The sequence below is a fragment of the Lissotriton vulgaris genome, unplaced genomic scaffold (assembly GCF_964263255.1).
Source record: "Lissotriton vulgaris unplaced genomic scaffold, aLisVul1.2 SCAFFOLD_1032, whole genome shotgun sequence".
Classification (NCBI taxonomy): Eukaryota; Metazoa; Chordata; class Amphibia; order Caudata; family Salamandridae; genus Lissotriton; species Lissotriton vulgaris.
The window spans coordinates 608,348-621,106 of record NW_028250077.1 but is presented as its reverse complement, the minus strand read 5'-3'; the positions used below and the strand labels follow the sequence as shown (position 1 = coordinate 621,106).

At 43.5% G+C, this 12,759-nt stretch overlaps 1 protein-coding gene across 1 annotated transcript in view; it reads left to right on the top strand.

The window, feature by feature from the left end:
* Window positions 1–12,759, top strand: part of LOC147663379 (E3 ubiquitin-protein ligase TRIM39-like) — a 209,826-nt gene that overhangs the window by 97,060 nt on the left and 100,007 nt on the right. The window contains exon 4 of the mRNA XM_086950483.1: window positions 3,880–3,902. Within this exon, the coding sequence (XP_086806609.1) occupies window positions 3,880–3,902 (23 nt within the window). The remainder of the gene's footprint in view (window positions 1–3,879; window positions 3,903–12,759) is intronic.

The following is a 12,759-nucleotide window of genomic DNA, read 5'->3' as shown; positions in this document are numbered from 1 at the left end:
CATTCTTCCAAAGATGGGGGCAACCAGAGATAGATCTGTTTGCCAATCATCAGAACGCAAAATACCAAAACTTTGCATCCAGGTACCCACACCAACGGTCCCAGGGCAATGCACTATGGATAAATTGGTCCAACAGATTTGCTTACGCTTTTCCCCCTCTCCCACTAATTCCGTTAGTGGTTCGGAAACTGCAACAGCATTCAATGACAATGATACTAGTGGCAGCCACGTGGGCAAGACAGCCGTGGTTCACCACGCTACTACAACTCTCACAGGTACCACATCAAAAGCTAAGATTATTACCCATGCACCTTACACAGAACCATGGAGAAATAATGCACCCAAATCCCAAACAATTGAACCTAGCGATCTGGCTCCTGAGGTCATAGAATTTGGATATTTAGATTTACCACCAGAATGTATGGAAATCATTAAACAAGCAAGACGCCCTACCACCAGAGCATGCTATGCAGCAAAATGGAAGAGGTTTGCTGTACACTGTAACAATAATCACATCAACCCTCTGGATGCATCCACTAAACAGATTATTTGCTATTTACTACACTTGCAGAAATGTAACTTAGCATATACCTCTATCAGGGTTCATCTCGCAGCTATAGCGGCGTACCTACAAAACAGGCAACATCTTTCCATGTTTAAAGTACCAGCAATTAAAGCTTTCATGGAGGGACTCAAAAGAGTCATTCCACCAAGGCGGCCACCTTCCCCAGTCTGGAATCTCAACATAGTACTTACCAGACTAATGGGACCACCCTTTGAACCTATGCATAGGTGTGAAATACAATTCCTCACATGGAAGGTGGCCTTCCTCATAGCTATCCCGTCACTCAGAAGAGTAAGTGAGTTACAAGCTTTTATGATTCAGGAACCATTCATGCAGTTACACCAAAACAAAGTGGTTCTTAGAACAAACCCAAAATTCTTACCAAAAGTAATTTCTGCATTCCACATCAATCAGTCAGTGGAACTACTGGTCTTCTTTCCAAAACCACAGACGGTAGCGGAAAAGGCCCTACATACATTGGATGTCAGAAGGGCAATATTGTATTATATAGAAAGAACACAAACTTTCAGAAAGACAAAACAGCTATTTGTTGCGTTTTCTCCTACACATAAGGGCAATCCCATCTCTAAAGCGGGCATTGCCAGATGGATTGTAAAATGTATTCAAATATTCTACTTAAAAGCAGAGAGGACATTAACTGTTCCTCCTAGAGCTCACTCTACACGTAAAATAGGAGCATCTTGGCATTTTTGGGAAACATTCCACTAGATGACATATGCAAAGCAGCTACCTGGGTTACACCGCACACCTTCACAAAGCACTATTGTGTAGATGTGCACACAACACAACAGGCTAGAGTGGGACAAGCTGTATTAAAGACTTTATTTCAGACAGTTGCAACAGACACGGGCGACCACCGCTAGGGAGAGAACTGCTGTATAGTCTATTCATAATGTACCATCTGCAGCCCATATGCCTCGAACGGAATATGCTACTTACCAGTATGCATCTGTTCTTGGCATAGAGGGCTGCAGAGTGGTACATGCCCTCCCAGCCTCCCCGGAAACCTGTGTCTGTTCCAACAATATCTTATTTAGATACACTTACATGGACATTTCTATCTGTATTCTATCATACTACTCCATCTAACCCTACTATGGCAAAACAATCTAAGGATGGAGCCGATGCCCATGCGCACTACCAACCAAAGGAGGAGTCACCAAGCTACAAAAGACTCTCCAAGAGAAAAACAAAGTGCAATCATCCGAGCCCAACACCAGATGGCGATCTATTCATAATGTACCACTCTGCAGCCCTCTATGCCAAGAACAGATGCATACTGGTAAGTAGCATATTCCTTTTGTGCCTCACTCATCTGGCTTCCCCTTGTGAATACACTTTTTACTACTTTGTTTATCTTTCTACACCCTTTAATTTCATAGCCCCTTTTCATGATTTTTTTTTACCATATTCTGAACATCTTCTCATGTATCTCTTAGGTCTGTTTACCAGGTTAATTTTCTGTCTTTTAAAACATCTTAAGAAAACATTAATCCTGTAAAATAGTTTTACCATAACCTTTACTTACTCGCAGCGCTTCTCACCCTTTTCTTTGCTACTCCCTGTGCTGGGCATGATGAGGAGGAGGCGGAAACGGTAGAGCGACTGAAGGAAAGGCAGCAAGGGATAGAAAAGGACCCATCACTGCATGGCTTCATTATAAAGCCATACAGTCATTGGCCATGCTCTTCTGTTCAGCGGCAAGGGAGGCCTTATGTGCGCATGTCTGGTTGGTCATAGTAAGACACCTGTCCAACCCTGACATGCGCACTTATACATATTTAGACCCAGACACTCTTCCCGTGCTGTCTATAATGATGCCCCACCCCCCGCTCACTCATAAATTGAATGTCTGCTGCTTGCAATCTGCAGCCAGCCCACGGCTGTAATATAAACTTTCTAAATGCATCCTAGGCTCCACGGGGGCAACACCCTAATTGAGAAACTGCAGCTGGGTGGAATTAAATCTAGTACATCAGGACTAGAATTTTGTGATTGTTGCCTCGTATGTTATGGTTTTCCTCCCTTATCCCAAGAAGCATCTCCAATGAGCTAGTGCCACTATTTTGCCACAGTTACCCCACGCCAAAAATGACCTCAAGTGTGACAGTAGCAGTAGATTTCACAGGTGCTTGCCCATGCCTACAATTGCATTCAGTATTCCAGCAGGTGAAGGTTTACAAGGGTCCCTCTATAAGCCACAAATTATATTCAGTAGGTAAGGGCCAATGGCAGACCAGCATTACATCATATCCTCACTCACATTTACTCAACCACACTCACTCAATCATTCATTCTCACTCAGTCTACCTCACTCACACTCATTCTTACTCTGACTCCAACATACTTACTCATACTTTCTTGCTCTAACTCCGTAATTCTCACACACTCGGTATCACTCATTCTCTCTACTTCATTCACACTGACACTCACTCCAACTCTTACTCACTCATACTTTTTCACTTGTGGACTCATTCCTATTGTCGCTCATTCTAACTCACTCATGCTCACTGCCACTCATACTCACTCACTCGCTTTTAATGGCTCTCACACACTACCTTTCGTTGACACTCACTTCTACTACACACACTCATGCTCACACGTACAAACACGCTCACAAACACACAACCACACTCCGATCCCCAAGCACGTACCCTAAATACATTTAAAAGCAATTTTTTAAAATTTAAGTCATCTGCCACAGAAGTTGTCATTCTAGATCCTTGTGCCCCATTTTTTATTACATTAACAGTTAATAATAATCTATTATTCACTATTAGTTTAATATAAAACTGGCTGAAAACAAAGGTGGAGCACGGCTCTCATAAGGGCGAGCTTCCTCTGTGTACTTGATACTCATTTTGCTACCCCTGAAGCCAGAGGTCGCACAAGCAGTGCCAGGGGTCACAAGGGGCAAGCAGGAGTCACAGTTGCGACCCCTGGCAATCCTTAAATGATGCCCATGTATGTGAGCCTGTTGAGAACATCATACAATGTGCCAAGTGACCTCATTCAGAATATCCGAATGTGCTGTGTTTTGTGACTCCAATCAGAGTGACACTGTGCTCTGTCATTAGCATTCAGAGTATCAGTTTCTGTTCTATCCCGTGATCTCATTCAGAATATCACATTTTGTGCTGTCATGCGATAACCCAGAATGTGCTGTGTCATGTGACCCCAGTCACTGTTTTCTAACCATAGATGGTTAAGTGTTTCACTTCTAAAAATGCAGCCATTACTTTGACATCTCCTGTGGAAACTGATGTCACTGTGTTTGTTTCTCTGTTTTGCAGGATGTCAGAAGCACCCTAAGCAGGTAAGGCTGGTTTATTATCCTCCTGTCAGTGTGTAAGGAGCAGGTCTCAATGCTGCTGTGTGTAAATGACACTCTGAGTTCAGATCCTCATAAAATCACTTTAAATTCTCAAAACAAATCTTAAGTCCTCATAAACCTCCCCTTGAACATCATTAAACTCTCTTACATTTTCATAAATCCCTGCAAGTTTTCAGCAAACTCTTTTGAGTCTAGAAAGAATTGCCACAGAAGTGAGCTGCTGTCCTCACAAAACATATTTGTGTCTTTAAAGCTTAACTGAAGTAGTACAAAAAGTACCCTGAACATACAGAAAAAGCAAGCCCATTCTGGAGAAGTCCCCCAGATTTTGCTCAATTCAGAGTTGGGAAAGTCATATTTTCCTACCTATACAGACACACATGGTGGCTATGCTCACAACAATTGCAGATCCAATTTTCAGCACTATTGTTAGGGATGTTAGAACATACACATATAACTTCATGTGGGGTAGAGGTGCTACCATGGTACTACAGACACCCTGCCGCCCCTAGGTGCCACCATGGTACTACAGACACCCTGCCGCCCCTAGGTGCCACCATGGTACTACAGACACCCTGCCGCCCCTAGGTGCTACCATGGTACTACAGACACCCTGCCGCCCCTAGGTGCCACCATGGTACTACAGACACCCTGCCGCCCCTAGGTGCTACCATGGTACTACAGACACCCTGCCGCCCCTAGGTGCTACCATGGTACTACAGACACCCTGCCACCTAGGGTGTTCGCCTGCTTAGGACAATGTTCTTGGCAAAAAATATACAAAATAATAAGTACTAGAGAACCCATAGAAATTCCATTTAATAAAGAAATTAGTATGAAGTCACTTACATTTTTGTTCTTTATCTGTGAAGATATTTTATTCCATGTGTAGTTTCCACAATGTTCGGTTTATATATAAGCAGGAATGGCCAATATCTGGTCTATACGAGCAAAAGCAGCTGACACATGTTTCGTCCATTGGGCTTTGTCAAGGCTGCAGAAAAAATACATACGTTGGAATGGAACATCATCTCTCATGAAATATTTTACGTAAAATTCTTTGGTCAACCTCATATAGCAGTGAAGAGGCATTGGAAAATAGTGACATGAAATCCTATATGCCGGTCACAACGCACTGAGGATATTGTGTAAAAATGCATTATAGCGTCAGCTCACCCAAAGCCATAAAAAGTTTTACCCATGATAGGTGATGTTGACTGAAAGATGCGAACCCAAGGAAAGGGGCTATAGGGAATGCCAGGATATATTATAACACAAGCGAAAAACTAGATTTTGCATACATTGTGCTCTCTAAGGTATGAAGAAATATGCATGTTTTGTGTTCCATTTTGCATGCAAGGATGGAATAAACATGAGTAGTGAGATTTAATAAGAATATAGAATACCTGAGCGCCCTGCAGTAAGGACAATGTCCAAAAGTAGTTGAAGAGATACAAAGAAGATCTTGACAGAATCAATTTAAAATATATATACAATTCAATGTATATGTGACCATGCTGAGGAAAATATAGTATTTTGCGGAAAAGTAAACATTAGTACACCACAAGGAGAGCGAAGTCTCCTGAGTAATAGAAAGGGAAGTGCAAATAACAGCATATAAAAGTAGACCAGTTCAGAATGGAGACTGGTCACCTAGGTGAAACGAAGGAAGTGATTCCATGTGTAGGGCAATACAATGAAAAGGGCAAATGTATTAATATTTGTCTTGTGAATTTCCTAGTGGAGTGGGAAATAAGCAAGAAGCATTTTATTACTGACCGGTGGTGATTGGTCAGTACAATACCAAAAGAGGCCACCTAGGGAATCCTACCAAACCCACACATTTCTGAAACCTAGAGACCCGGGAGAGTACAGGGAGGTATAGGTTGTGTGGATCACCCAACGTTTCCCTAACCAGAATACCCGGCAAACTTCAAATGTTGCTAAAAAAATCAAATTTCTCAAATTTCTATGTGAGAAGTTGTAGGATCACTGGACTGACACAAATTTCCTAACACTCAGTTCTCCCCCAGGTCTCCCGATAAAAATGATACCTCACTGATGTGGGTGGGTCAAGTACCCACGACAGGCAAGGGCCCAAAAAATATTGTGGAGACTTCAAAGTTACCCATCATAAAACGACCTGGTTTTGCAGAGAGGGGGCACCTGGGTTTTTGCCAACGGGCTCACGGCCTCTAGGGAAACCTACCAAAGCCACACATTTCTGCAAACTAGACACCTTGGCGAGTCCATTGAGGTATGGCTTGCGTGGATCCCTCAGCGTTTTCTTACCCAGAATCACCTGCGAACTTCAAATTAAACTAAAGAAATTACTTTCTCCATACTTTTTTTGCGTGGGATCATCGTGCCAGCACAAATGTCCTACCACCAAATGTTCTCCTTGTTCTCCCGAAAAAAATGATACCTCACTTATGTGGGTGGGCTAACAGCCTGTGACTGGAAAGAGCCAAAAATATAGGGCTTAAAGGTGTAGCACCACATATTTTAAGCGCTACATTAAAAACACAAATATGTTTTTTGCTGATTCTGCATTAGACAGCCACACAAGTGAAGTATCATTTTACTCGGCAGACCAAGAGTGGTAGGACATTTGTGCCGGCACAGTGATCCATACAGAAATATTTGGAAATGTTGATTTTTATAGCTAAATTTGATGTTTGCTAGGGATTCTGGGTAAGAAAGCGCTGGGATCCATGCAAGCCATACCTCACTGGACTCCCCAGGGCTTCTACTTTACAGAAATGTGTGGGCTTGGTAGGCTTCCCTAGATGGCCTCTGAGTCCGGGGCCAAAAACCCAGGTGCCCTCCCCTTGCAAAACCAGATATTTTTGTGATAGATGATTTTAATGTCTCCAGAATAAGTTTTGAGCCCTTGCCTGTCCCGGGTGCTTGACTCACCCACACTAGTGAGGTATCATTTTTATCAGTAGACTTTGGGGAATGCGGGGTGGGTGGAATTTTGTGGATCCACGCAGATTCCAGAACTTTCCATCACAGAAGTTTGCGGAAAATGTTTTGTGTTTTACAAAGTTTGATGTTTGCAAGGAATTCTGGGTAAGAGAACCTGGTAAAAGCCACACAAGTCATCCTGGATTCCCCTAGGTGTCTAGTTTAAACAAATGTATAGGTTTGCTAGGTTTCCCTAGGTGCCGGCAGAGCTAGGGTTCAAAATCTACAGCTAGGCACTTCACAAAGAAAGGGTCAGTTTTCACTGTAAAAATATGGTGTGTTCACATTGAGTTTCGGGACGTTTCGTGTCACTGGCACTAGGCCTACCCACACAAGCGAGGTGTCATTTTTACTTGGAGACATCGGGAAATAGAATAGTAGAAGAAGGGTTTTACCAATTGACTTCCTATGCATTTATCCCTTCCAAATGAAGGACAGTGTGTAAAAAAGTATCATTTTCAAAAAAGCCCTCTAATTCTCATGCTGGTATAGGTACCCACATATATGGAGTTGTGCAATTAACCACTGCTTCTAAACTCCATATGTTGTTCCCATTTCGGAAATACATAGTTTTCCTCAATACCTATTTTTCATTCTTTATATTTTACCAAGTGAGTTGCTGTATACCCGGTACACAATGAAAAACCATAGCAAGGCGCTGCTCAGTTATTGGCTCTGGGCACATCGGATTCTTGGTGAACCTACAAGTCTCATATATATCCATAACCAGAAGGGTCCTGTGGATGTAACGGTATATTGCTTTAAAAAATCTGTCATACTTAAAAGAAGTTACAGGTGACAACGTTGGCACAAATGGCTGAATTTTCAACTCCTTTTCAATGTTTCCTATTTTTAACTTTTGGTTTCTATAAGAAAACCTTGAAGGTTCTAAACAAATGACCCCTTACTGAACTAAGAGTTCTGTCTACTTTAAAAGAATGTATAGCTTTTCAGGATCCGTTATTGCTTTCATACCCATTTCTACCAACAACTGAAAGGAGGTTGAAAGCACAAAAAATAGCAAAAATGGGCTATGTCCCAGTAAAATGCCAAAACTTTGTAAATAAATTTGGTTTTCTGACGAAAGTCTGTCAGTCCCTAAAGCTGGGAAGATGGTGATATCAAACCATTTGTTGATACCATTTGCAGGGAAAACCAGACGCTTTCATCTGCAGCATGTTTTTCCCATTCTTTCCCCAACATCCAAAATATAGTTGTATTTTGGCTAATTTCTGGGTCCCCTCCAGGGAAATCCTCAAACCCTGGGTACCTTTCGAATCCTCAGGATGTTGTAAGAAAAGTACACAAATTTGATACGGATACTTTATATGGACAAAAGCGGGAACTCCCCCCAAATACCCAAATAAGTGCTCAGCACTGGGGGTGGAGGGGAAGCCCAGCAATTAAGGGGTTAAAAGTGACAAAACATGTCAACAAACATATGTTCTTCATGTCTTGTGTTGATGACATCCACAGCCATTCTAAGATCATCTAGCACTGCAAGGAGAACAGTTCTAGTGTTTCTGTTAGAGCGAAATCTGTCAACTAAGGCGGTGTGAGATTCTATAAAAGTGCGGCATTGCTTTGCTGCATCGGACTCACTAATATTGGCAGCTGCCAGTAAACAAGATACAGAGCAAAAGTTAAAAGTATTAAGAAGAACGAGCCCAGGTTTTACCCAAAAGGAGACAGGCTCCTATTTCTTTATTCCAGCTTTGCTTCAGACTCACAGTCGCACTTCCATAAGCACAACAGACATCTGCTGCTGCGCTGAAGATTGTTGGACTCGTCGGTGAACCAAAGAGAGGGTGGGATCGAACTAGGGGGAGGGTACAGATTTGGACATTGTTTTTTATTAGAAACAGGGATTCATCAATTGAGAAATTGTTATATGAGAGCTGTAGGACACAAACATGTCTCTGGATCATTTAATTGAGGTTTTACATGGAAAGAGACTTGGGGGGGGGGGGGGGTGGGGGGGGAGGGTGGTAAGGGCCAGTCCAGAGAAGGACAGATTCCAGTGAACTCTGCTTGATGTTTGTAGACATCCTGTGATCTCATGAGTCCTGTCTCTGCTGTACCCCACTTGTAGTCTTGTGCCCTTGTCTCTGTTGTACCCTCCTCTAGTCTTGAGGCCTGGCTATGCCCTCCGCTCCTTGGGTGTTGTAAGGCCTGGCTGATGTCTCACTGGTCTCGCTCCATCTAAATCCTCCTGGTGTCTCCTGAGACCTGGCTCTGCTGTCCTTTCCTGTGATCTCGGGTACTGTCTTGGTTATACTCCCCTGTAGTCTGACCAGGCTTTTCTCAGGTGCACCGGACTCTGGCCTCACAAGGTATGGCCCGTTTTATCCTCATGTGGTCTCATGAGTCCTTCCTCTGTTGTACCCCCTCTTGTAGTCTCATGCCCTTGTCTCTGTTGTACCCTCCTCTGGCCTTGAGGCCTGGCTTTGCTCTCCCCCCTTGGGTATTTTAAGGCCTGGTTGTGGATTTACTGGTCTTGCTCCATCGTATTCCTCCTGGTGTCTCACAAGGCCTGGCTCTGCTGTCTATTCATGTGATCTCAAGTCCTGTCTTGGTTATTCTCTACAGGCTTGTCTCAGGTGCACTCTTTTCTGGTATTACAGGGTATGGCCCTGTGTTACCCTCCCGTGACCTGTGGTCTCACAAGGCCTAGCTTTATTTTCCCCTCATGTCCTCTCGCAAGGACTGAATCTGTTGTATGCCTTCTAAAATTCCTATCAGCCCTGACTCTGTTGTACCCTTCTGTGCTCTCATCAGGCCTGGCTCTGCTGACCCCCTCCTGTGGCCTCACAAGGCCTGGCTCTGTTGTACCTCCTCCTGTGCTCTCATCAGGCCTGGCTCTGTTGACCTCCTCCTGTGGTCTCACTAGGTCTCTCTCAGTTATACCCCCTCCTGTGGCCTCACAAGGCCTGGCTCTCTTGTACCTCCTCCAGTGGTCACACTAGGTCTCGCTCAGTTATTCCCCCTCCTGTGGCCTCAAGGCCTGGCTCTCTTGTACCTCCTCCAGTGGTCACAGTAGGTCTCGCTCAGTTATTCCCCCTCCTGTGGCCTCACAAGGCCTGGGTCTCTTGTACCTCCTCCAGTCGTCTCACTAGGTCTCGCTGAGTTATGCTTCCTGTGGTCTCTCAAGGTCTCTCTCTGTTATACCGCCTCCTGTGGTTTTACCAAGTCTTGTGCTTTTACACCTCCTCATGTGGTCTCAGTAGGTCTCACTCTATTGTATCTGTATGATATTGGGATATTAGTTGATGGGGTGAGAACACCACTCAAGCAACAACCACAATCCTTATGAGGGTGAACCATAAAAATCCCAAAGCAATTTAGAAACAGAGTTTATTTTAATAAATAAAATGTTACCAAAAGAACATGAATCCAATAAATAGAACCAAAGTTATTCATTTTTAAAGTTGTTAGTAGACATAGCGCCAAGAAATACAAAACCCAATTTCAGGTATCTGGTCACGGGGAAGTGGGATATAGTTACTAGGTCTGGACAATAGCAATGGAGTGAGGATGGGACTCAAGGACTATGGTAGTCCCACTAGGAAGTTACTTCCTCAAGTCCTTGCAACGAGCGCTGTTTTGGGTGGCAGAGCCCATTGGCAGTCATCATGAACGGTTGTTGTCGTCGTGAATATCAAGTCTCGCTGGAGCTTTGCGTTGCTGGTCCATTTTTGGCGCAAAGAAATGACTTTGCAGCCAAGAGGAGCCCGAAACATCTGTTTCTTCACCTTTTCTGCAGGAGGCGCTTCCACTGATGCAAGCCAACGTCCAGGACCTGAGGTTACCTGTTGTGAATCAGGACTCACTTCAGACAGAGGTCAACAACAGGCTCAGGCAGGTCCAGGCCGGTCAAGTTGGTACTGGTCACACAGGGCATCAGCTGACCAACCCTTGTGATCAAGGCAAGCCGGTCCGTCCTTTTTTTCAGACAGCAAATGCGGTCCTTCCAGCAGCAGGGCAGTCCTTCTGAATCTTCCAAACTAATAGGAGTGTTCTGATGGTATGCTTTGAAGGTCCCAGTTTCATACTAGTGTCAGCTTTGTGTGGGGAAATTCCCCAACGAACCCTAAAGCTAGTTCTGGTCAGTTCTCCCCCATCCCCTGGTCGTGTTTTAGAACTGTCCAAGGTGACAAAGGCAAGGCCAGCCTAATGTTAGGTTCCCTTGTGTGTGCTGCAAGCAGAGTCTTTAGAAATGTAGCTAAGGTAGGGTCCAGCTTTTCCCCAACCATTCTATCAGGAAGGTCCTTTCCCCTCACATGCTTTGCTCAGTGTCTGGAAGGAATACACAACCCACAATACGGGAGCCAATCAGTCATTTAAATGAGGACACTGGCATACAGGCACAAGTGATTTGAGCAGAAAAATGCCAACTTTCGATAAAAGTGCAAAAATAACTTTCTAAAAGTGGCGTTTTCAAACGTGTAACTTTAAATTCAACTTCACCATTACAGAGGATTTTCAATTAAAATGTATTTGAGTGTAAACATATTTCCCTATCTGTCCCCAAACGGAAGTTGTCACATATTAAGTTTAATAAAGTAACTCAGTGTTCGCCTATGGGAAAGATAGGCCTACTCAGTGTAAAATTAGTTTTTCACTGCTAGAATATGTACAACTGAAACACATGTCCTACGTTTTCAATACAATGCAACCTGTCCTTGTAAGCATTAACAAGCATTTGCAATGCAATAGGTCTCACATTTGCGAGAGTTAAAGCTATTTGCGGTGTAAATGAGAATATTATTTACCCATGTGCTTTGCTTTACAGTGCTGTTGCCTTTGCGACCTTATAAGTGTTTAGCAATGCAGTATATTATCCTGGGTGCTGTGCCGCCAGGGACTAAATAACTATACAATTAATAAACACTGTGTCCTGCAGTCCGATTCAGGAATATACGTGTGCCCCCGGAATCATTTATGGATGCATCCCAAGGCCTGAGGACCTGTGATGTCTAACTGAAATGTGATTCCTATGGCTGCCTCCCCGGCTGCAGAGGCCATAAAACAATAACATATACATTTGCCTTTTCCTGTCCTGTCTGGCAAACACCATGAAAGGAGGCCATCTTCTGATTTCTGGTAGCTGTAAAACCTGTCTCTGTATCTTTTTGAAGAATAAACAAAACTAGTGGCCCACAAGGCGTAATACATAGTTTTCTCTCTGTCAGGTTATATTTATTTGAAAAGTTTTATGAAGTGTAAATATGACCCAAACGGGTAGCAGTGCGCTGTACAAAGTGGCGTTAAGTAGGAGTACAACAACAAAATGGATCAGAAGAGAACTTAAAAATCAAAAGTTCAAGAGGGGAAAACACAAGGTCAAAGGGGGGCATGGGGAGTCAGCTAGATTAGTGGGACCAGAATGGTTTCAGAAGAGAAGAAACATAAAACCAATTGAAACCCCATGTTAAAAGAGAGTATCCAGACTGGAGAAAGAAGTAGATTGAGATAATATCCATGTTAATACTGTTGGAGGTCAGTCAGGAGTAGCCCTTTGACATGTTTTTTGAAAGAGGCAGTAGATGGGTTGGTTCTGATCTCTGGGGGAATAGCCTTACATATTAGAGACCAGAGAAAGCACAATTGTAAGTTCTTTTCTTATTGAATTTGGGAGGATTCAATATTGGGGTGTTAGAGCTTCTGAAGTTCCATCTGAAGCCAGATATCTCAAGTTTTTTGCCAGGTAAAAGGGGGGTTGTGATGAATAGCTTTGTGCATCAGGCAAGCTATCTTGAGCCTCGCTTCAATGGTCAGCCAGTTTAGTTGAATTAGGTCTGGCGTAATGTAGTCAAGTTTTCTACAGCCGTGATGAGTCTGGCCTAAGTGTTCATTGTGGCTCTAAAGG